Here is a 26,737-nt window from a genome sequence, read left to right on the forward strand (position 1 = left end):
AATAACGTTACACACGTTATCTGTAAAAATATTATGCTATAAATACACCGTGATCTATTTTTTTAAACCGATTTCAACGGTGAATGTTTTTCAAATTTAATATAGTTTATCTCTCAATACCGCTCTGCTGTACTGAACACCTGAATAGGTGTCGAGAATGACAGGTTGGTATTTTATTTTAAAGATGCATCTTTTTTTGGAATGATTTTGATTGTTCATCACCTGAGTCATCAGAAATATTCTGATATTATCCTCAAAAGCATTACACTAATATAATTAGAATCCAAACTAGTTTTGTTAAAAAGTAGATTCGGGTCGATTTTTTTTATGTAAACCCAAAGATTTTGTTCATAGCTGGCAGAAATACTTGGACATCTATTTTCCAAATCTCGATGCTTATATAATATTATTTTACTAAAATCTTAATCGGGCCGTTTTGAAAAATCGATCCTAATCGGGCTTTTTAACAACACTATTCCAAACCAATAGAAATAACAGCTGAGAAAAATGAAATAAGATATTTAAAAATTCGGTTTTATATTTGTTTTTTTATTATCTATTTAATTTTTTGTATAAGACCTAAACAAAACAATAATAAAACAAATTGAATAAAATATAAAGTAACGTAAAAAGTAAAAAATATTCTTTTAAAAACTTACATCATTCTTTTAGAAAAAAATTTAATTATTCTAAATTTAAAAATAATTAAATATAATTTTATATTTGTGTATTATAAAAAATAAGAACATATATAGCATTAGCATTTTACCTCATATAGTATCATTCCAAGCCCTAAAGTATCATTATTTAAAATGATACTCGTAGAATTTGGAATGATTTACAAGGTAAAAAAAATGTAGAGCTTTTTCAATCAAAACTTGATTTTTATAGGCAAAATTTTTCCCAAGTTCAACCCTAAAAATGAACGTGGAAAGAAAAAAGAAATCATCGGGAAAATGATAAAAATGGACTCGGCTTCCAAATTGCAACGGCATTTTTTCTTCAGTAAATTATCGGAGGAGAATAAATCAACCGATCACCTCACCCATCTCAAAAAGGTTTTGCCTCTTGTATAAATAGTATTTGTTTCTTAATATTCATTATGATAAAGAATAATATCTAATTCCTATTTTATTGGTCCTGGTCTTTTTATGAAAAATTTTTAAAAAAATTGTCCAATCGTTCCGAATATTATTTTTAAAATACGAGTTCGATTTGATCCGAACTCTTATTTTAGAAGCGATCAGAAAAAATAAAAATATTGGAATAAGAAAAAAAAACGATTTTTTTAAGGGAGGACGGAAAAATTAAACGCACTAATAGAAAAATAATTTTGCTAAATATTTATAAAATCATTAGGAAAACAAGATCCTGCCCAACTTAAATTTTAATGTCAAAGTTAAGGTTCGGCCCAGCTGAGTCTGTTGTCCCACCTATCCGAATTCGTCGTATTGAGTTCGAACACATCAGTGCGGGGCTCTAATCCTAGTTTGAATTGCCTAATTTCAAGATCTCAAAAATGTCCGATAAATACAAACTAGAACTTGGCATTAGAGATATGCAAAGTTAGGCCCGGCCCGAACTGGCTTCGGGCCTAATTCTATTTAAAATAATCGGGCCGGGTCGGGTCGGATCTTGGAATTTTTTTAAAATATATCTAAATTTCTCAATTTTATATTGAATTTTTTATGTAAAATAAAAATATTTGATTTTATTTATTGAAACTAAACGACATATAACATATGTCTTTTATTTTGAGTAATTATAAAAATTAATTTCTATATTTAAATAAATTCGGGCCGGTAAATTTTTTAAAAAAAATTTCCGGTTCGGGCCGGGCCGGTAAAACTTTTTAAAAAAAATTTCGGATCGGGCTGGGCTTGAAAAATTAGGCCTGATGCAGATCACTACTTGGCATTAATCCTAACCAGTTTCGTCAATAAAAGGTGTTATTGGGGGCTCAAGCCTAGTCAAATTTTTTAGAATTTAATGTTGCGATTTTTATTTTTTGTCTGATAAACAATTTTATTGCAAAGATTTAAAAAATAATCCTATGACCCGTTTGAAAACAAATTAATTATCATAAATAAATTCTCAAAACATTAATATTTTAAACTACTTCGAGAAATTTTTAAATCATATAAAACAATTAGCAAATAATGATATCAATCGCCAGTCAGATCAATCTTCTGAATAATTCCTATCAATCGATATAATATAATTTTTTAATCTGTTGTACCAGATACATTTAGTGATAAAACTAAAAAAATTTATTATTGTGAAATATTATCATGTTTTGAAGAAAATGAATGACCCTTTTAATGACTTAAAATTTAATAATAGGCACAGCTTGGAGTCAAAATTAATGAATCTGTTAAAGCTGATGCTACTTTTGATATCAGTTCTTATGGACAACTTAGTATTCTATCTGATATGTCAAAGAGAAGAGTCTAGGTAAAAATTTTTTTTGGTAAGGTAGATGACTTGGATGCGAAATTACTAACTAATACTATTATTAAACATTTGCGACAAAATTCAATAAGCGAATGTGTGACACAGGTAGGCCTACAAAATAACGAATCGAATAATTGCGCTATTCGTATTCGTACGAATAATAAAATCATTATTCGTTTCGATTCGAAAATTTTTCTATAGCTTATAAAATATTTTGCAAAAAAAAATTTTACAGATGTTTAAAGATGACATTTTTAAGGATTCTCTGAACTAATTGTCATTACAATATAAAAATTTATAGAAAATAAACGAAATAAAACCCAATGATTTCATATAATGTTAACCAAACAAATTGACCAAAATATCCGATTTTTAGAATTAGAATTGCTTATAAAAAAATATTTAAACTATTTCTTAAATCTAATATTAAAATTTTATAAAAATGTACAATAATCTCATTTTATAAAAATAGAAAATAATACACAAAAATATATATAGTAAATCCGAATATGATAATATCCAATTTTTTAAGCATAAAGTCTTTCTAATAGTTTCCTCCTTCAAAGACATTCTATTTTTCATTATCATATTTGTTTATATTGAGAATAACCGCTCACATGAAGCCGAAGATCCCTGAATTGACAATATATCAGTGCCATTTTCGACAACACAGGAAAACGATCCCCATGCAATCTCCACCATTCTAAGGGACTCTTATTTGAACTGATTCTTATTTCGTTAAGATATGTACAAAAATCTATCCATATTCGACTGTACTATTGGGTTAACTGATGTTGATTTGACAAAATAAAATTTTTAAAATTATAATCTATTTAAAATATATACATTTTAAATATTTGCATATAAAATATATCAAAATTTTAGAAAGTATTTCATTATAGATTTTATTTAATATATACAAATACGTAGCATAAATTTCCTTTATTTAATTATTAATATAATTTTTAGAGGTGATTATGACAATGTAATAGAGGATGAAGATATTATAATGCACTATCTGAATTAGATTGTCTTTAAAATTTGCCAAAAATAAGGTTAATAAATGGGAAAAGGATTTTCCTAATCAAATAATAAGAACTAGTCAAAAAAATTTAGTTATTTATCTGCCAGGAGCTCGAGAATATGGGAAAGAGGCACACTCTATAAAAATGTTTTGACTTGTTCAATAACATCAAAAATGATTAAAGAGAAACAATCAAAATAAAATAATTATATTTTCCTTTGAAGCTTTTCCTTTTCTTCCATTAAACTTTTTCAGCAAATATAACTTGTTATGATTTGACATTTGATAATAGGAAATAAAATAAAACGAAATGATATCCACTAGGAAAATTTAATTACTTCTTTTTATTTTACTTGCAATAAAATATTTGCGAATAATTACGAATATTTATATATAATTAATTTCGAATAATACGAATAATTTTCCTCATTATTCATATTCGATTCGAAATTTCGAATCGAATAATTGTGTTATTCGTATTCGTAAAATACGAATCGAATTGAATCGAATCGAATATCAAATAACAAATAATTCGTTTTAGGCCTAGACACAGGCATGGCTAAAGCTTGATGTAAGGCAATCTTTATGGATTGCAAAAACAACAGGGAAGCATGCAATGACAATATATGCCTGTGATCCCACGTAGGAGGCTTTTGCTATGCCCATAAGCTAAATATGATACTTATATCAAAATGTAATTGCGTGCCCCAAACCAAAATATTCTTTTAGTGTTTTAAAACAGTTTTTTTTTAACTATTATTCACCAAAGTAAATTTAGGGAAATGTAGGGTAAATTATGACTGAAAATTAAAAAAAATATAGATGCCTTGAAAACATGATAGAATTCACATCTTAGAATTTTAGAGGCGGTAAAAGATACATATCCGCCAATAATATCCTATTCAGAAAATGGAGATAATATTTAGTGGATTATTATACATATTTTATTAATTTGAAATTATTTTATTTTGTTTTTTATTAAATATTCTCTTTGTGTTCTAATGTTAATCATTAATCAGTCTCTACAAAAATCAGACGGTTTATATGTAAACAGCATTTTCTGTGAAGCTTCTGATTTTATCAATCAGAATTGAGATCGTATTAAAAACTTTCTGATGAAACTAAATATTTGTATATATTATATATAACCTTTATTCGTTCTATGAAAAGGATCTTCCATATTGAAGTCTTAAAATAAATATATGGTCTAGATGATAGCACCATCTGCGGACCACCTACATTTTTTTTGGCAACAATAGAAATTATAGAGCTGAATTTATAAAAAAAATATACTTTTTAAATTCAAATCCCCTCGAAATCATTGGATTTATAATTATTAAAGAAAATGAAATAGACCTTCTTAGTTCATCTTTAAATGGTTTCCCCAACTATGAGTTGTTCATGGACAAGTTTTTTTTAAAGGTATAAGGATTGGAAAATATTTTAAAAGAAATATTTTGACACCAAAGTTTTTCTTTTAAAAATATTCATTTTTACAAAAAATTTTACAATTTTTATATTCTCTTTCTTTTTTTTAATATGAAATTATTAATCGTTTTCATGAAGTTTTTAAATATATGTTGAAAAATATTTTAAAATTAAATTGAGATACTTTAACCGGGGCTTCTTTTAATTACCTTCTAAAATGAGTGGTTCATATTTATATCCATTAAACCTCTTATCTTTGTCTTTATTTATAGCATTACGTTTGAATGAACAACGCAATCATATCTTCATCACTCCCAATGATAACCTTTTAAATTCGGCCTTCACTGCTTAGAAATTTTTTGCCTTACCATAAACATTTTTTACCACAATCTTAATACCTATCAATTTTTGAACCTTTAATTAAAAAATTTTTAATATAATCTCATCTAATTCCTCTTTGCAATACATTCAACTATTATTAAAATACATATAAAAACAAAGCTAAAAAAAAGTAGGAAAAACATAAATGGTCCTCTAAAAAACAATAATTGTATTTAAAGATTTATAATTGTATGTTCTGCCTAAAAAATAAGAAGCGTTTGTAATTTTATTTTATCTGCTGAACTTTTTAAAAAATTTGAAACAATACAAGCTAGGGACTATGTAGAAAGTTCTGGTGCTTCATTCAGAAATACAATTCGAAAACTTTATTGAAAAACACGAAATAAGTCTTTTTTTATAAAAAACGCGGACAAAACATTTTTTTAAGTTTTATGAAATTTTCAAGACTTCCACATTATGTTTCCTTGAAATTATAAAAATTTAAAAAACTTTTGGATGCTGCCTTAACAAATAATTGTTATAAAAAGATTAGAATCAAAAATATTTAAGAAAATATTGGTTATATATATGTCATAATATCATTAAGAAACTGAGCAAACCTCTAGCCACGATAAACTGAAAAGTCTAGTGACCCCCTTGATTTTAAATGTTGATAATATATTCCATTTTTAAATGTTATTCGCCATCTTTTTTGAGATATTTCAGTAAAAGCGTGGTTATTTAACATTTTTTAAAAAAATTATTAAAATAATGTCATCAATATGAATTTTTTTTAAAAACTTCTTCCCAACCCCCAATTTGTTCCTTTAGTTAAAAACGCCAAGATCTCTCGATAGCATAACAGGACCCGATGCTTCCCCTATAGATAAAGAATGGCAATCAGATGCCGTTGCTGATTTTGATTACATTTTTCGAATCATATCCAACCAAGATTCAAAACATATTCAAGAAGTTTCGATCGAATCCGTTGAAAATAATGGTGATATTAGAGGTTGTTTCAATTAAGCCATATTTTTTTGCCAGTAAATTTAAAAAAATATTTTTTTTTATCAATAACACAGTAAATCATTTCTCCCAATCTTCCTCAGCGTTCTTTTTAATATTCCCAAATCCATTTTTCATAACATATATTAAAAAATAAGTGAGTCTTATTATATTTTGACAAAATTTGGTCGTTGTTAAGCAAATGGTTTGACGACAGCCATTTTCTTACATCATATTCATAAACTTTTACTAGCTAACAAGAGATTATTATCCGTTAGAATCGGTGGCATTTCTTTAAACTTCTTCGATGCATATCTGATTCTTTGCCACAACCGCCGAGTCAACGTCTCCATCTGTGCTTAGGATATTATATACGTAACAAAACTATACTTAATAACTTCCATCCATTTTCAATATCCAAAACTACCTTATCTAGACTATCATCTTTCACGATATTCACAATTTATCAAACAAGCATCACTTATGTCTTTTCCAAACTTTCCCTTTCCATAAAAATCTTGAAAGCAAGAATAATGCCAATTAGATTTTATGATCACTTTCGTTTTTTTTAATTTCATTCTTTGACGTTGAAATTATTTTGTTTATTACGCTATATAATAATATTTTTCATTTTTAAATATGCTTAATTTAAATTATGCTATTTAAAATTAAATAAGATATTTTTTTGAAAATTTCCACTTTTACAAGTCTATAACTCAGCCCTTCGGAATCTGAGGGTCAATTTTCTTCTTAGTTGAATGATATATGCTACCTCTACAAAAATTTTGAAAGGGTCGGATTAATTATCTGATTTTTTAAGTGATTTGGCATGGATATACACACATAATTTATATTATAATAAAATTTAGATTTTTTTAATCAATCAATCAAATGATTTGTTTTTCGACAATAAGAATAAATTATTATGTACAAATAAAATTAAATAATTTCTACATATCTAATTTTAATTATTCTATAAATATCTTATTTGATTCATTATTTTTGGTATACCAAATATTTAGACTAAAAAATCTACAATGTATTATCTCGGCATCAATGCATTTCCAATAATTTATATATCCTATATTTTATTATTTAAAATGCTATGGTCATCAATTAGGCAATCAATTTGTATATCCCAGCATTGACAAATACGAATCCGATAATGTATTCTTAAACGGAAAATTAAATAAAGAGATTTTTTGTGTCGGAACAAATGATTTGGAGGAAGAAGAAAACGAACTAGAAGGTGATGGAAGAGTAGAAAATGCTGAAATTGGGGTAAATATCTGTATTTTTTTTGAAAGCTGCCAGCCCGGTTTAAGCCAAATCTGTAGATCAATTTTTTAAATAGTAGATTAAAAAAATGTAAACCCAAGCCAAAAAATGAAATAAACAACTATGTATATGCGAAATATCATCTTATATTGTATATATACAACCTACCTATTATTTTTTTTATAGAATAATATAAAATATTTATGTCACGCTGATGAAAAACTGAATACATCGTCACAAACCATCAGTATTAACGATAACGCCACATCACAAGACAAAAAATTATTACTGGCTAGGTATTTCGCCATTTATAAATTAATTACAAGATTAACACACTTGAGCTTGAAAGTAGGTTTTATATCAATAATTTATTATAACTATTTTTGATCGAAATCCAATTAGGTCCAAAATCCTTTCCTTAAAGTTTTCTGCACCCATCTACATAAAATACTAAAGCTATTTTTGAAATAATATTTTTTATGTAATATATTATAGTTCTTATAATGTTCCAAATGACAATGTGTTTATAAAAATTATCCAAGATTAATCGAAGTGAGTTAGATAAAACTATATTGTTAAATAAGCGAATAATTCTATATAAAAATATAATTATGAAAGTGAGTGAGACTCGTATTAATTTAAATTCTTTTATAATAAATCATGTCATCATATGAGCCAGGCTTGCTAGATTATTCTTTTTTCTATCTTTTTCTGTTCTGCTAGAAAAGTAGAACCTAGTCGTAAAAATTAAATCAGAATCTTGGTTTCTGATCATTTCAATAGAATGATAGCGCAAACAAGATATTGGCACAATGAAATTTATCATAAATTTGTAATTTTTCTGTATTATTTTAGGGAATCGATGCAACAGTTATGCGAAACTATGAAAAAACAAATAACGACACGTGCTTTTATCGGATGTAATCATCATATTATAAAATTTAATTTAAAAAATATTATTTTATAGAATTTTTAGATATCATTACGACTTAAAATATAATTTTTATTGTTATTAATTTATCATTGTTTCTTATCATGAATTATACTAATTTCATAATAATAAGTCTTATATTTTAATGCATAAAGGGCTGAGCTATTGCAAACACATAAGAGCTGTTAGAAATCAATTGTCTCACTTAGTCTATCCTTGGTCAAGGTATGTCAAATACGTTGAAAGAGAAGAGCTTTGCAAAAATGGACTAACTAAGGAATTGTTAACCCTCATACAGGATACTGACTCCAGGGTTAATATTAATAATTTTATTTTTCAACTTTTTATAACGAACTAATGTTTAAAATTTAAATTAAAAATTAAATTTCAATGTAATTTTAAAATAATTATTCAAACAATATTTATTTTATTGCGCCAGAATATTCTTGTGAAATTGAATTTTCCAAAGTTTTTTAATAATTATGATTTATTATTAACTTTTTTATTACGAATGATTTTTCTAAATATTGAAAATATTAATCTAGATAATAGACCCGGATTTGATGATTGGGGCCATATACATGGGCGGTGTTCAGGATAATCTACGCGAAAAAGTGCATTTAATATTAATAATTCTACTTTCTTTGCCAAAAAAGATGATATGATAGGTGTCAATAAATATCTGAACAATAATAAAATTTGAAAATATAATTTATCTGCTATTTAATACCTTCGCTAGATTATGGGAATGCTTCAATTAACATTTTTGAAAAAAAAGGATAAATACTGTGTTTATCTTAAAAATTTGAAAAAAATGTTGTCTTGATATCGATTTTTGCTTACTCACATAAATTAATATAATTATTCAATCATTATTATATTCCTTACTTGGATTAATGATACCTAGAAGCAATAATTTAATAAAAATCATACATGCATCTTATTTTTATTATTAAAATTTTACTTCTATATTTTTTTCTATTAATTGTTAAAGTCATGCTTTTATAATGTTAAAAATATAATTAATTTAAGATAAAAACAGAAAATTTTAAATGTCACCTGGAGCAATTATCAATTAGCTTGTTTATAATTGATTACCTTTGCTTTAATTGTATTTTGATGTTGTCGAAAAACACATTATCCAATTAAATTATTTTTATAAAAAAATATTAAAGGAATTATTTTTCCCAAGTTTTCTTTCAATTTGGTCAATCAGTTTAGGGAAAAACAGGAACTTCAAAAGTCGAGCGATAATATAATAATGTGATAAATATATAAATGAAGTATTATATGAATTTTGAAAATTTTATTTTCCATAAAAATTGTTGGGATGGATAAGTTAGGACGCCAATATAGCATATGGGACGCGCCCCTTTCTAAAAAATAAAAACTTCATTATACCGGGAGCAGAGAATAATCAGAGCCCTCCGAATTAATACTAATGATCAAACCCCAAGTGCTACTAGACCAATTCCTTGAAAAGGACTCTTGTAAATAAGAAATCATAGTAGAAATAGAGGAAAGAGGTGGGTCGAGAAGATTCAATAAATAAAAGGAAAATTGAAAGATTAAATATATAGTTGGATCATTGTCTTATGAGGTAGTAGCAGAAGAATATACAATGATTAGGCATGCAGACTAATTAAGATATAAAAACCAATAAGATGGAGGAAAGGGAAATGGGACTATTTAAAAAAATTAAAATACGGCCTTGCTGGACTTAGGCCGGGCCTGCAGGTCTTTGAAATATATTATATGGTGGTATGCTAATGCACTGTAAAATACCATTAGGTTAGACTATCATTTTGTAAAATAATTACAATAATATTGTGGCTCTATTATGATTATATACTATATTTTATATACTATATTACTTTTACTTTATAGTTTAATCAAAATGGTATTAAGATTTATTAGAATAATGACATTAGAGCTTCTTGGTTTGAATGCTCTAAATATATGTGGTCAATTCCATGTCAAATCCAGACGATTTATAGTAACCCCTTCGGATTTCAATTTATAATTAAAAAAAGTCAATATTTCGTTTTTTTTTAATTTGAAAGATCATATCTCTACCCGGGAGCTAGATTAAAATTTAAAATTTGGGAAAAATTTACGCATTAATGGTACCTTGCTTATACCGAGTATGATTGAAATCCAAGGAGCCGCCACAAAATCTTCTATTCGAAACGGATTGCCCATATTTTTACTGTAGACCTACGAACCTTTTACCCTCTAAAATCAGATTAAACAAAATAATATGATTTTTTTCCTCGTCCGGACCTGGGAAATAGGTTTGATAAGAGCTTTAGTTTCTAAGAAATATAAAACGCAGTAATGATTAAAAAATATTTTAAAATCGCCTCACTTGGTTTGATTTAGACTCTCTATTTTTTTTTACTTTTCACCATTAAACAACAAATTATAGTTAAGGTTAACCGTTTAAAAAATCGGATAAAACTGTTATTTTTAAAAAAAAACCTTTTCATGCGTTTTGTTAGGATTACGATCCCAAATCCTTTAATATTTCTAAATTTAAAAGGAATGATAGTAATTGACCATCAATCATTTTATAGCATAGAACGGTTTTATACCATTATATCATCTATGTCCGAATTATAAAATTATCAATAGAAAGTTTTTTCGAAAGTAGTTATTCCTGATATATAATGATAAACTATCACAGGACCCTCAAGAAATTTATAATTATTTTTCTTTACATAGATATATAAACTTGAAATTCAGTTAGAGAATCGTATATCTTTTTGGTATGTCATTATATAAACAAAAAGTTTTAAACTGAATAGAATTAATATTTAAACATCTAAACGAGTTACATTTAACCACAAATTATATCCATATTTTAAGGGGAATAAAAAAAAATACTTTCATACAAATATCGCCTTGGCTTGAGAAACAAATTTTTTTAGTGTTTCCTGTTTTGCCCATAGTTTTACACAGTTACGAATTTATTAATATAGATTTGATCATTGGTCATTATGTTAGTAAGGAACATTAGTCTATTGAAAATTTGAGAAATTCCCTTCCTCTTATATTTTATCCTTACTTTAGTGCTTAATATTTTAATTATATGATATTAAAATGTCCCGATCAAGATATGGCCCTTTTTGCTGGAATATTACCATTTTTCTTCCACTACTGAGGAGAGAACTGCGCTTCTTAAAAATTCCAAACAAAGTTACGAATACAATTACGCTGAATGGGCCAAATTGGAGTCCTTTATTAAAGAACGGGATAAAGGTGTAATTTGAATTTTAAGATATACACATTTTTCTTATCTTTCTTGTTTTTTAAATTACTTTCTATTAAAATTTTCATAAATCTAGCATTTAAATTACCATTTAAGAAATTTTATAAACTTTCTACTAAATTAGTATTATTTAAGCCCAACCTAAGTAACTCTATCCTTGTATATTTAACTTTGCCTAAACTCCTATTGTTAAATAAATTTATTAAACTTGTTTGTAATTTAAAATATAAATTCATTTATTACATTAAAATATACTAAATAATAAAATGATTAGTTCTACCTTTCAAGTTCTTCTCTAACGCGGCGCGTTTCACAATTAGACGCCGATTTAGTACCATAGAATATATAATTGTATGTAAAATTGATATATTGTAACATTTTTATTTGAACGTAAATGTATATTTATTCACAGAGTAAAATTTTTCAGCTCAGATATTCATAATATCATTATTTAATTTGTAAGACGAAGGTAAGTCAAGGATAAGAATATCCATGTTAAATTTAAGCAGTAGTGTAAACAGGACCGTATCTACAGGGGGGGGGCATTTTTAGGATATGCCCCTGCCTATAGAAATATAAAATTTTGCACTTTTATGCCCTCTTGTTAAGGAATTCTTTTTTTGCGACGAATCACGTTGTCGGTTGGAAATATCCTACAGAATTACCAGAATTATGATATGGATATCCATGACAAAAAATGGAGAAGATATACTCTATTTTATTGAAGATAATCATTAACTCTGAAAAAATATAAGAAAATTCTACAACATCTACTTCCACCCTCCTGATTATTATTTTCCAAAGTCAGCCTTATTCCACAGAACAGATTCTCTTGCCACTATTCTATAACTTTTAATTGATTTTACCCTTCTAATGTAAACCTCAATCTTATTGAAAATCTATGGCATATTGTCAAGATGCAGGGAAAACGGTTTAAAGGAAAAAATTTGAAATTAGGATAAATATTCCCGAATAAGTAAAGCTTTAGTTCCTTATTTAGAATTAAAGAGGCAATTCAACTAAAAAAGAGAATACTCGATATTAAACGAAGGATGACAAATATAAAACCAGTATTTTATTTCATAAATTTATTGTTATAATAGATTAATATTATAAATTTGATGATTATTTTAATTTAAAAATAGAGGTATGGCTAAATTATTTTACTTAGATTTGTGAGTAATATAATTCAAAAAGGAATGCTTCAAAATATAATTCTATTGCTTGATTTCGACAAAGAAATATGTTTATTTTATCTTTTTAAATCTATTTTCTTTTATATCTATTTTTTCAATTCTTTGTCTGCATTTCTATTCTTATATTAATAATTTTATCGGTTATACTAATTTTATTTTTAATTTGTTTTATAATCTTGTTTATTTAAATATTTTCTTTCTATTTTATAAAAAAATATTAAATCTCTATAGAGATCGCAGCAATTCAACTTCAAAAAATGACCGAAAAATCGTTCTCCAATTGCACGGATAAAATAAGCTGTACAATAGATCAAGAAAACGATGCTAATATCTCTGGAGATAATAATTTAAATACCCAAAAACCTTTAAACCGGACTCATACCGAAGAATCACTCGAATCTTCTAGTTTTAAAATAATTATAATTATGTTTTTGGTAGAAATATAAAATGTTACTTCGCTTATTTTTTGAGAAATTTAAATAAAGTGTATTTTATACTTATGATTTAAAATATTTTTCTCCTAATATTTTAAATTTGATCCGACTTTTTCTTTTTTTAAATGTAAAACCCTGAGAATAAGGTCAAATAATTTTATAAAATATTTATTCCATAATTTCATATCAAACATCATAACATCTACATATTTCTAATATATATAATCACTATCATAATTAAGATGGCAATTGTTCATCCTTGTTAAGGCGTATAAGTAACACTTCCCTCTTCGGCAAAAGGTCATCATTAATCCTATACAAAAACACCCCACCTCCCAACAACAAAAAAATAGGTGAGAACATCGATAAAACCCAGAGAACTACTCTCAAAGAAAATAATCAATGTAAAAAGCCTGAAAATACCTTCGAAACTATCACTTCTTTCGACGAAGTCTTTGATAAAAGGTTATTTTTAAAAAAATCTAAGCTAAAGAAATTATTTCTATTTTCAGAACTTTCCCACTTTTATTGGGCCTAGTTACAATCACTTTACTAAAGATAAAATTTTTAAGAGTTTGTTTGATATAATTAATACACTTTTCATTCACAAATTTTATATTCGTGTAATTTATATTTAACATAATATAAAAAAATTATTAAATATTTTTAAATCACAAGGGAATCAAATAATCGATGATTTCTATTATATTTTAGAAATCCCGTTAAATTTAAATCAAACTTTTAGTTGAGGTTACCTTTATTGTCATTAAAATTCGGTCCCTCGTCAATTCTTTTTCAGTAAAAAAAGATATATTCACTCGCATGATAACATTTTCAGAACTTTAGGGTTATCTTAATTCAAAACAACCCAATCCAGACTTTTGTTTTGCGATTTTAAAAAAATTATAAAGCTATTACTGTGAATAAAAATTATTAACAAATTAAACGGTTCCACGTCATTACAGAGAATGTATTTTACAGAGAAACTTTTATAGAGAAAACAATTATTTGTCGTTTATAGAGAAAGTTTTATATAGAGAATGACGTTTATAGAGAATGCACTTATAGAGAAAACAATTATAGAGAATGTCGTTTATAGAGAATAATTTTATAGAGAATAATTTTATAGAGAATAATTTTACAGAGAATGATTTTACAGAGAATTATTTTATAGAGAATTATTTTATAATGAATGTATTTTATAGAATTATTTTATAAAGAATGTATTTTATATGGAATTATTTTATAATGAATGTATTTAATAGCATTATTTTATAAAGAATATTATTTTATAAAGAATTATTTTATAAAGAATTTTATATAAGAATATGATTATTTTATAAAAAATGTTATATATAGTCATAGGAAAAAAGTTACAGTATTTGACATAATTTATTTAAATTAAGTAACTAGTTACTTTTGGCAGTTACTTTCTAAAAAATGTAGCCAGCTACAGTTACGATTTTGTAAATGTAACTAGTTATAAATATTTTTTAGCTAAAGTGTAGCTAGTTAATGGTAACCACTTAATTTGACAAAACTAATGTAGAGATTTTCATTTATAAACTTTTTTTATCTTCAGCAAAATTTATTTAGTTCTTTATATTATTATTCTTCCTAAAAATATCCAATTATAGATGGGACACACCGATAATCCATTCTTAAGTTAAAAGTTATTTGTCACTAAGAGATAAACAAATTTTGACAAGATTTGTAAGGAATTTTCGAAATTTATTTTTAAAGATAAGAATACAAAATAAAATATATAGTGTTGTTAAAAGTTACTTTGGCAATGTGACTTAAAGAATTTGTTTAATACTATTTGTATATGAAGTTTTTATAAGATAAACCTTGATAATATACTGAGCTTAGCAATATTCATTTCGAAATATCAAATAAATTTTTATTCATAAAAAATCCAAATAAACATAGTATAAATAATATACCAATATAAAAAATACAATTATATGATTAAATTAAACATTTAAATTTAAATTATGGTATAAAGCCTGGTTCTTGAATAAAAATTTTCAACAATTAAAAAAATCCTTTTGAATCTTTCGCGATATTCTTTCTTTGAAGCGGAGCCAATAGTCCTAAAGAATATTGTTCCAATTTGTAACAATTCAGGCTATTTTCGTCTTTGAGAGCTAAAAATTAAAATGCTAAAATTTATAATATAATATAATTGCTAACTCTTTATAAATTTCCAGATCGTTGGATGATGTGAACTTATATGAGACGAAAAACTCTATGCCAGTTCTCTACTGAATTATTTGTATTCGGTTCACTAGATAGTGTCAATTCGTAGCAATTTCATAGAGAAATGCTAAATATTGGCGACTTCCTCTCCATCGCTATCATTTTTCCAATCCACGTCTCTTCAAAGTATTCTGTCAAGGGGGAGAGAATATCCCTATTTTCTTGATAAAATTTAGAGGCACATAATTCCTCCAATCCATAAATTATATCCTCAATTGGTACATATGCCAGTGACATTAACATTTTTACGTACATAGCAAAATTTGTTTCGGTTTTGTATGCATTGCAAATTAGCGGATTTTTTTGAACCGTGCGCCATATGCATTGAGATATATGAAACAGGCATCCGCGCAAAAGTAACTGGTTACTTAATTTATATATATATTTCAATAAATATAATTAAATAATAAATTTAACATTCTTTTACTATATGATTTAAATCTTAGCCAATGAATTTATATTAATATAAATATATATGATTTAAATCTTTGCCAATGAATTTATATTAATATAAATATATTCGATTTAACTTAATTTAATCGATCCGGCTAGCCCTGAATCTACTATCCACTAAAAATAATTGTAACTAGTGGCTAGTTATATTTAAAAAAAAAAAACTATTAACTGTAACTTGTTATATTTTCCCAAATTTAACTACTAACTTAACTAGTTGAATTACATTGCCAAAGTTTTATTTGTACTTATCTTTGAAAATAAATTTCGTAAAATTCCTTACAAATCATGTCAAAATTTTATTCTACCATTAATTCATCTAATAATCGAAAAACCTCGCTTATATAAGGTAATTCTAATATTTAAAATTATGTAAAATACTGTAACTTTTTTTTCCTATGACTATATATAACATTTTTTTATAAAATAATCATATCTTTAAGTAATATTTTTTATAAAATAATTCTCTATAAAATACATTCTTTATATAAAATAATTCTCTATAAAATACATTCTTTATAAAATCATTCTCTGTAAAATCTTTTTATATAAAATTATTCTCTATAAAATCATTCTCTATTAAATCATTCTCTGTAAAATCATTCTCTATAAAATTATTTTCTATAAAATAATTCTCTGTAAAATCATTCTCTATATACGACATTCTCTATAAAATCATTCTTTATAAAATAATTCTCTATAATTGTTTTCTCTGTAAAAGTTTCTTTATAATTGTTTTCTCTGTAAAAGTTTCTTTATAATTGTTTTCTCTGTAATGACGCGATACCAAATTAAACGATGCTTATAATGAATATAAGATATAAAATATTACTGGAGATCTCCCCCAATTCTTTTTTTTACTAAATTGATTAGTGAATATAAATTAATATAACCTTGACGCTCTTGTATAGATTTAACTCACCTCTTTATATTTATAAGCAAAATCTTTTTTATTATAATGAATTAATATTAATCTAACTATCTCATAAAGGCTAGCCCTAGCTGACGATTCAATTGAATCAAATACTTATGGGTTTATCATAATTAAATTATCGATTTGATTTTATCTAGGAAATATCAAATCAGTAAAAAAAAATTATATTTAATATTAATCTAACACTAGCTCGTACCTTATTTTAAGTAAAATCAATATCATTAATACTAACCAGACTGACTATTCCTTTATTAAAAGTGTATATAAAGTCAGCTATAATCAATTTCATTAGCTTTAATAGACGATATTGAAACCATTTCGTCTAAATGCTTTTCAATCTATATATACTTTTTAATACATTTTAATGAATGAATTATCAGTCTAAATTAGAATTAATGTCATTGAGAACATCAAGCAGATAATTAAAGCTCATTTTTTTAAAAAAATATGCAGGGAGGACTTTTTTTCGATTACCACAATTGGACTATTTAAATGTGGTCATTTTTTATTTCTTACTAATCTATCAAATATAAAAATTATTCTTAGATGTGAGAAAGAAACGCCATTTTTTTACTGGAAAGTCTCGTGATTGCTATGCTAAGTTTTTTTCCATTTTATTATTAATTAATGGAAATTATATGATTTCTGGCACCCAATATCAAAAGGCTTTAAGTGGAAAAACATTTTAAATAAACGGTAACTCACACATACGTTGTTTATTTCCGGGAACGGGGTTAGTCGGTAAAAGAATATTAATAACAATTGCAGAGCCTTTTTAGTTTTAAAACTTAATATGCCGAAGAAAGAAACGGAATTACATTTTTAGATAATAATTATTTTCAAAGGGAACCGATATTTATCTTGTAAAATTGAGGAGTTTTATAAAAATAATTGTGTATTTCTCAACAACAATCAAAATATTTTTCTGCAATCTGAGAACATGAGATAAAAATTCAAGTTAACATATATTATGTTATCGGCAATATCCGTAACCAGGCAATTGTCTAAAATTTATAGGGTAAATATTTTTTTTACACATGCTGGAATGCATTTCCTGCAAAATCCAATAATGGCAAAATAATTTGATGAGCAAGTTTATTTGACGATCTGATTTCTAAAAATGTAATCTAGTATCAATATGTGTAAAATACTTATCCTATAGATTTCAGACAATCATTCATGCACTTTGGAATTATTCTTAATATATATTCGAAAATTACACGGATATTGGTACTGCCACATTATGTGCCGGTAACATAAAAAATTTAATTAAATATTTAAAAATTAAGCGATCAAGTAAACGGCACCGCAAGCCCTCTTTATCCAACCCCTATTTCTATAATCTCGTCAAATCATAATGCAATACGTTCACCACTTGATACATCAATTAACGGTTATAGCGATCAAATTGGTTGGTTTTTAAAAATATATTTTAAACTTGAAAAATTAATTCAATTCCTTTGTAGATTATATTAAAATATATACCAGCTATTTATTCCCTTGCGGCAATCCTTCTATCACACAAGTGGGGTTGGTTATATAAACAATCCATATTTTTTAAAATTTATTATAAAACATTTATTCTGATCTCGTATTTTGTATTGGTAAATAATTTTAACTAAACAATATTCATGTAAAATTTAGTTTATTTTTGATGAGTTCTGAGATATCACCAATTTTTGATAATATTTGGTCAGCCCATCTAATTTTAAAATGCTCTGTCTTCAATATGAATAAATAGTTGAGACTAAAAATTGTTTTAAAGTTATTTATTGATGAGAATAAAGATTATGATATACTTGGTGTCAAAATAATATTTAATTTAGTAGATAAAAAAATTTAGATTTTTGGCTAGCTCTATAATAAATATCCTACAAATTTATTTGTTTTTGGATCAAATATAAAAATAATTATAATTTTTGTTAGGTAAATGTTTATTTAATTATGTAAAAATGAATACATAAGAATGAATCTAATTTTGAGATACAATACATTTCTTTTGGGGTTATTCGGGTATATTCGCATTTTTACAACCTGGACAACAAAGGCTAATAATAACCTTTCTTTAGATCACATATAAGCTTTACCTAGATATGGGCTGATTCTAAGGAAAGAAAATTTAAGTTATCTTTCAAAAATTCTAGTATTTAACTTTATTAGATTAAGTACTGATTAATTTAATATTTTAAGAGACTGAATTAAATAGAATTAGTTTCTGCCTGACTTTATAATTGATTGACAAAATAACAATTTTTTTATATGTATGTTATATTTATTTAAATGATTTGTTTTATATATTCCTTATTACGTAAAAATAGATTCAAATAAACATATTTCTCCTTCAAAAATCTCCAATTTGGGACCTTTTTTAGAAACATCTCGAGATTTTTCTTATTCTCCAGCAGAATTAATGGAAACAACGCCGAACATCGATGATTTCCATCATATGGAGGATATTTATGACAAAATAGATGATATAATCGGTATTATTATATGAATCATAAAGAAATAATTGTTTAACATTTGTACAGAATGAAAAATAGTTTACACGATTTTATTGCTATATTTTTTTAAATTACATAACGATAATGGTGATAATTATAGACATTGATTGTAACTCGACGTTCAATGACAAAAATAGGTATGCTCAATGGCAACAGGACAATGATACTCTGTTTTATCCGGTATATGTCTTATTTAAAACCTTACTTTTATGTTATTTCAAATTGTTGAATCATAAGTTCACCTAACATAGCTATAATATTAACTGTTAGAGTAAGCAAAACAGGAATTCAAAATTAACTACAACAAATCTCTAAATAAAACACATTTTTTAAAATAATTGAAGCCTGAAGTAATTGACAATTTCGCTTTAAATATACACCGTATCGATAAGGACGTTTTAAGGTGCGATAGAAATTATTGGTATTTCGAAAATACACACAATTTAGATAAACTCAGGAATGTGATTTGCAGGTGACCTTATAAATGTTTTTCTCTACTATTTTGAGTTATAATTTAAAACCAGAACCTGGCTCCCTTAAAATTTATAGGAACCGATTCCAGAACTGGTTTCAACCAAAGTGTAAGTAATTCATACACTATACTATATATATTGTTTAAAATGCTGTGATTCATTTTAATGGCTTTATTTATTGTTTTCTTTTTTTGATTGCTTTAACAGTTTAAAACCAGAACCTTTTCGTCAAATTTAAGACCGGAGTGGAACCACTTTTTAAAAAATATTTAGAACTGAAACCAACCCCTATTTTCCTCTAGGTTCCAAGCTCTGTTTTGAAATATATTTTATGAGTAAATTTGTTTGACTTTAGAATTAAAAAAAATATGATTGTTTAAATTATATTATATTCGCCTTTAAATTAAGTTATGTGTGGAAAAACTTGGAATGTGGCTACTTTCAGGGAATGTGTGATTTAGCCGCTCCATTGTTAGTTATCTTTGACGAAGGTATAATCTTAATTTTAATATATATTTTATTTTGATATATATATATATTTATGAACAAATTAATCCACCTCTATATTAGTATGAAATCGTCAAAATAGCTCTATGATTTGGAACTTAAAGTTTTATGTTCAATTTTTTTTAAGCCTAATGGCAACTTAAGATTAAAGTCTAGAAAAATCTCGCGAACTTAGATTCGCTCTGTTAGACTATTTAAGGTTAATATGTTGACCACATATCCATGTCTTAATATGTACATAACAGATACCTGGAACAATGACATCTTTACATTCATATCTTCTAGTCGACAAAAGTCTTTCGTTCTGGTTAGGAAGGTTCCAAACTAAATAATATCTGATTTTATTTCTATTTTGTTAACCATTACAAGTATCATCTTTTAAAAGACTATAATTGATAATTTATGCGTTGTAGTATAAATAAAAATAAATTTTAATGCGAAAAAGTAACAATCAACAGTCACTATGCATGTAGCTAATATATGATCTGAACCTATTAATGTATCTTGTATTCGATATATTCAAACGAAATAATCTACTAATATATTTTTAAAATATAATATATGATTTTTAATTAGCTTGAACCATTAAAAAAACGAAACTAATAATGATATTAATCGAATTTTAATATTCGTTACACTAATAAATAACCAATATTATTGCTAAAAAAAACTTATCTAAATTAGATTAGATTTAAAAATTTTATTAAAATTCGTTTGTTAAATCTAAAAAAAAACTATTAAAAATATATTTAAATGGATAATTTATCCAATTAACAAAATAATATAAATTTGTAAGAAAGCAAGTTACTCTCAATATTCTAGATATTTTTTTTGATAATGTATCGATTTATTTAATTCATAATATAACTATAATATAATAAAAACGCTCATTTTATAAATAAAAAAGAAATTGGGACTATAAGTTCCCCCAAAACATGAATAATTAAATTTTATTAGAAATTTGAATTTTTTGTCTTAAAAAATAAAATCCCTTTAGTTCTGAGGTAAGGGCTCTTGTTTTACTGCCTATATTTTAAAAAAAAATTAAAGTTACGCTGATGTTTGATATTAGGACCCTCTTAAGTAGTGTTGTTAAACAGCCCAATATTTTAGCCAAAAGAATATTATTTAGGCCTCAAGATTTGGAAAATAGAGGTCCAAACCTTTCTGCCATCTATGAGCAAATCAGGCTTAGATAATATTATTTTGGCTAGATCTCAACAGAGCCATTTTATTCATGTTACATCCAATTCGGTGGCCTATGGCATTTAATTGTTTACTTGATAAGAGGTTTAGGTTATGACTTGATAGTGCTTCCAACCATTCATAACCACTAGTACAGTCAGCATTTTGTAATAGTTGAATATATTCCAGAGGTGGTTTGATGAGGGAATTTAAATTTTTTAAAATTAAAGTTTCAAAAATTGATTGATGTGTTAAAACTATGGGTATAACAGGTTCAGGTAAGGCTAAAGATATCCAAGCAGTCAAGGCCGAATTTAAAAGATTATCCTTAGGAGGGATAAAAGAAGATATCATGGCGTTCATCCCAAAAATGGAAAAAGAGATTTAAAATTTAATGGATATAAATCTAAATCTCAAATTTTCCAAAATAATTATAAGAAACCCCAGTTAAAATCTTCCAATTTAATATTTTCTAATATATTTCTAAAAAAATTCATAAAAACGATTAATAATTTCAATATTTTTAAAAAAATCTAACAATATGTAAAATTTTTAGTAAAAATAAACATTTTTTTAAAAAGTGATAAACTTTGGTGGAAAATTATTTCTTTTAAAATATGTTCCAGTTCTTATATGCCTATAGTATATTTTTCCATCAACACCTAACTGTTGAAAAATTGCTTAAAGGTGAACCTAGAAGATTAATTTCATTTTCTTTAATAATACCCCAAGCTTCGAGGGCATTTGAATTTAAAATACATATTTCAGACTTTGCTTTATTTGAGTAAGATTTTTTAAAAACTATATAATCTATCGCGGCTAAAATATTTTTATGATCCACAGATGGCGTCATCATCCCAGATACCATATATTTATGTCAAAGTAAAGAATAAATTAGGTTATGTATGCCCAAGCCAAATATAAAAGGAAGGGGTTCTACAGCCATATGACTCTTCAATAAATTTTGCATAAAAATGTTTAATACTTTTATGGGTAAAGAATTAAAAAGCATTTTTAAAATCCAACTTACAGACTACGACGTCTGGAGAAGGATCTTCGATATATATTACTAAGAGAGCGGCCTCTATTTCGCATTTTCCTTTAGTACCAAAGCCTAGTTAATATGTTTGGAACATTTTTGAAGCATCAGGCTTGATGCACTCACCGATTATTTTAGCTATTAATCTCCTAAAAAAAGTCCCTATTATCGATCGAACCCCACCATCAGGCTTAGATAGTGCAATTAATCTTGAAAAAAGGGAGTTGATGAACTTGACTAGGTAAATCATTGTTTAATATTTTCGCCAATCATTATCAATGAATTTACAAATGTATTCTGAATAGGATTTTTAGGACTAATTAAAAATTGGAAATAAGAGGGTCGAAAACTCAATTATTAAAAGATAGAAAGTGAAAGTATGTTCCTAAAACGGTGCCAATTTTTCATGATGTAGCCAATTTAAGAGCTCCGCATGTGTCCCTTTGGTGTATTTATTTTAAAATTATTACATTTTTGGGCAAAATCAGAAGTAGCCCTAACATCAGGTACATGATTTTTCATTCCTAAATCATAATAAAAATTTCTATTTTTAATATGGTCATTTAAAGACGTTTTTTTTTATCTTTTGGTTTGGAAAGAATAAAAGATTTTCTCATGTTTTAAGAGAATTTGAATTTATTTCCTTAATAAGTATTGTTAAAAAAGTAGAAATTAACATCTTTGATTAAAAAGATAGATGGCTTTCCTCAATTTCATAAAAATCAGGATAAGTATTTTGGGCTACAATAAGGGTTTTTCAATTTCAACAATATTGTATAAAATTTGGGTTTATCCGAGCTTATATATGATTTTAATCTAGGCCCATGTTTATAAAAATTAATAACTTGGGTTAAAGTTATATTTCTATGACAAACATTATATAAAAAAATTTATTTTATAATTTTTGAAGTTCATTAAATTTTATATCAACTCATTCATAAAATTTCCAAAAATATTGATTTAATAAACATTTGACTTAATCATTAATTTAATAAATAATATTTGAATTTTACTAATTAAATATTGCCACGAATTGAATATGTCACGTCTTTAAGCTAAGTAAGAATAAAAGGTGCTTATCTAAGCTAAAGTTTATTATTCATAAAATCTATATTTTAAAATATCATCTACACTCCGGTATCATAATACGATGAAATAAATGAATCAGAGACCTGCAGATCGGGGGAGGGTCAAAAAATAAATTTTTATATGGGTATCAAATAAAAATTATTGCCGTATTTTAATTTTTTAAAATATACCCGGGCAATTTAAAAAAAATACCCAGGATGAGCCTTATATTTTAAATCGCCATTAGCTATAAAAAAAATAAATAAAATATATTTAAAAAAAACATGGGCCAGGCCGTGGTACCTCTGCAGGTCTTTCATATTAATATTAAAAAAATGTTTAATATCTGCAAAATCCGACTCCACGGGTTGTGCAAATACGTAAACAGGCCCAACCGGACAATTCATGCATAAAAAATCGAGCCAGGTCTCGTAGTTCCAAAGCATATTATTTAATTTGTAGTCGTACCAATAATTCACTATGCGAATATTTCATCATTTAATTGATTTAGCAGTCGCATGGATTGAGTCTAAGCGCGATAAGAAACTTCTAAGCTAGACCTCAAGCTTATTCATGGCATACTACGATTTCAAAATTGCAATAGCAAAATATTTAATAAACCACATCTATCACCTCCCACATCTTCCAGTGATAGTGAAAACGAGATTTTAGGTAAGAGGCGTTTGGTAAAAACAATACGCTACACGCCCTCCCCTGCAAGGTTAGATGAGGCCTCACACCTGCCAATACATGTTAATGTTACCAATCAAAGTTCGAGGTCAAGATACCGAAATAAAAAATAAAAATATAACGAACACGTCACATTTATAAAATGTAAAGTTTTTTATGTATAACGAAATTGTTTTTATAATTTTCATAAAAAATAATTATTTTGCATGATCAGTAGTTAGAATAAAGGGGGGGGGGTCATAAGGGCCGATCCCTAGTAAAATTTGATTTTTTTCACAAATACATAAATAAGATAATTTATTTTGAAATTATTAGCTAAAAAAGTCATTTTGAAATATTAGCTAAAGTCATTAAAATTATTGGTCAAAAACGAGGCCCTCCTTAAATATTGGCTAAAAAAATATTTTTGAAATTATTAGCTAAAAAAAGAAGTCATTTTCAAAAATATTAGCTTGATAAAAATCAGGTAATTTAAAAAAAAGAGATCTTTGAGCCCCCTGAGATTGTATGACGCCACTGGGTATGATTATATTACGTATTTATCCTGCGAAACATGTTATATAAATAAAATGGAAACTATTTTTTTTTAAAATATGCATTATTTTTTGCATTGCTGTTTCTTCCAAGAAGCGAAGGGATATAGATAGTTCATAATATTTTTAATATAATGACTATTAATTCATAAAATGATTATTAATAAAATACAAATAAAATTAGAAAATTACCTTTTATATATTCGGGAAAGTTCCTAACTCTTTTGGATTATACATTTCTCGTTTAGTTCCAAGTCATGTATACATTTTTGAATATAACTGTGTCCTGGTAATTTATAGTTCAAACATCATTCATTATAAAAAAAATAGAAGTAATAACGTATGAATGCTTTTCAAAGTTGATGGAAAAAATGTCGGGAAATTTCCCAATGATGGGAAATAACATGGACGACAATTTTTCATATATGGCTTCATTGATACAAGTAAATAAAGTATAAAAAATATTATGGTATTTTTGTAATAAATTTTAAAGATTTTGGATCCAGAAATGCATCGGTTAATGCAAAAAAGTGGAGAATATACCAACTTTTACTTTTGTTATCGATGGTTTCTATTAGATTTCAAAAGAGGTAACTAAAAAAAATTATTCCAAAATGCCATCAATTTGTTTTAAATTTTTTAAAAAAAATTAGCTTAATACATATCAAATATAAAAAAAAATCAAGATCAATTCTTATAAACATTGGCATCGTTAGCCCTTTAAAGCAGTCCCCCCCCCCCCTCCAAAAAAAAATCACATTTTATAAAGATAAATTGTATTCATTTTTTGAACCCGGCCCAATTTTTATTAAAGGCTTGTTCAAATTTTAAAAAATTTATAGAGATTCTTGAATCCTAACGACACCATTGATTATAAGATGTTATACTCTAATTTAACCTATTTATGACCGATTTGTTAAAAATAATATAGAATTAACCTATGAGGACATATTTTTGGTGTGGGAAACAATATGGGCTGCTCGATTCACTGTATCCAACCATTTTGTCCTATTTATGGCGCTAGCTTTTGTAGAATATTATCGGGTCGTTATCATTGATAACGAGATGGAATTTACAGATGTGATCAAATTTTTTAACGGTTGAAGTTATTCATATTTAATCTAATTAATAATGTAACCAAAGGGTGTTGGATATTAACAAATCAAGATTATTGATAAAATTTCATACATTTTTATTATCTTTTAGTGTTCGGATTATAGAGGCTATTTACCTCCAAAAGCATCTTTTTGTGGGATTGTCAATCCTATATATTTTTTGTTAAGCAATTAAGAATTGTTCTTTTGCTTAATTTTTATACCCTTAGTAATTTAAAAAATTTCTTATTAAAATCTTCTAATATTAAATATTCAAATTATATTTAACAGAAATGGCTGAAAAGCATCCTGTGAAAGAAATTTTAAATCTCTCAAAAATTTTAGTCCAAAGCCTTCAAAAGCTTTTATATACCAGCTGAAAATATATTATTTATGAAGATTATTTACAAAATATACATATAATATATATTTAATTATAAAATATATTTTATATACGCAATTATATCAATTTCATATTATAATTTTGTGTACGTTCCATCCTAAAAACCAGTTAAAGATATTTATTTTTAAATAAAAATTAAAACTAGTTAATTAAGGTAAATTTTAAAATAATTCTAAAAAAATAATATAGACTATCTTAAATAAAACAAGATAAAATTTTGGCTAGGGGTATAAGTGATCTGCATCAGGCC

General features: G+C 25.9%; 1 protein-coding gene across 9 annotated transcripts in view; it reads left to right on the forward strand.

Annotated features, from left to right (window-relative positions):
• LOC135925294 (small G protein signaling modulator 1-like) overlaps nucleotides 1–26,502 on the forward strand; it is a 63,149-nt gene extending 36,647 nt beyond the window's left edge. For 3 of the 9 annotated variants that reach the window (XM_065460535.1, XM_065460539.1, XM_065460540.1), the window contains 19 exons: nucleotides 892–1,058; nucleotides 6,059–6,239; nucleotides 7,353–7,513; nucleotides 7,697–7,806; nucleotides 8,366–8,430; nucleotides 8,597–8,754; nucleotides 8,987–9,055; nucleotides 11,558–11,702; nucleotides 13,140–13,313; nucleotides 13,585–13,807; nucleotides 18,281–18,402; nucleotides 19,310–19,474; nucleotides 19,596–19,675; nucleotides 19,840–19,967; nucleotides 20,377–20,459; nucleotides 25,321–25,442; nucleotides 25,484–25,580; nucleotides 25,922–26,089; nucleotides 26,376–26,502. In XM_065460535.1, the coding sequence (XP_065316607.1) occupies nucleotides 892–1,058; nucleotides 6,059–6,239; nucleotides 7,353–7,513; nucleotides 7,697–7,806; nucleotides 8,366–8,430; nucleotides 8,597–8,754; nucleotides 8,987–9,055; nucleotides 11,558–11,702; nucleotides 13,140–13,313; nucleotides 13,585–13,807; nucleotides 18,281–18,402; nucleotides 19,310–19,474; nucleotides 19,596–19,675; nucleotides 19,840–19,967; nucleotides 20,377–20,459; nucleotides 25,321–25,442; nucleotides 25,484–25,580; nucleotides 25,922–26,089; nucleotides 26,376–26,464 (2,507 nt within the window). In that variant the 3' untranslated portion in view covers nucleotides 26,465–26,502. Of the gene's footprint in view, nucleotides 1–891; nucleotides 1,059–6,058; nucleotides 6,240–7,352; nucleotides 7,514–7,696; nucleotides 7,807–8,365; nucleotides 8,431–8,596; nucleotides 8,755–8,986; nucleotides 9,056–11,557; nucleotides 11,703–13,139; nucleotides 13,314–13,584; nucleotides 13,808–18,280; nucleotides 18,403–19,309; nucleotides 19,475–19,595; nucleotides 19,676–19,839; nucleotides 19,968–20,376; nucleotides 20,460–25,320; nucleotides 25,443–25,483; nucleotides 25,581–25,921; nucleotides 26,090–26,375 lie in introns of those variants that run through there. The other 6 variants (XM_065460537.1, XM_065460538.1, XM_065460541.1 and 3 more) reach the window with 6 other exon arrangements.
• Nucleotides 26,503–26,737: the final 235 nt, after the last annotated feature.

The sequence above is a fragment of the Gordionus sp. m RMFG-2023 genome, chromosome 2 (assembly GCF_954871325.1).
Source record: "Gordionus sp. m RMFG-2023 chromosome 2, tfGorSpeb1-WG-v2, whole genome shotgun sequence".
NCBI classification, from domain to species: Eukaryota; Metazoa; Nematomorpha; class Gordioida; order Chordodea; family Parachordodidae; genus Gordionus; species Gordionus sp. m RMFG-2023.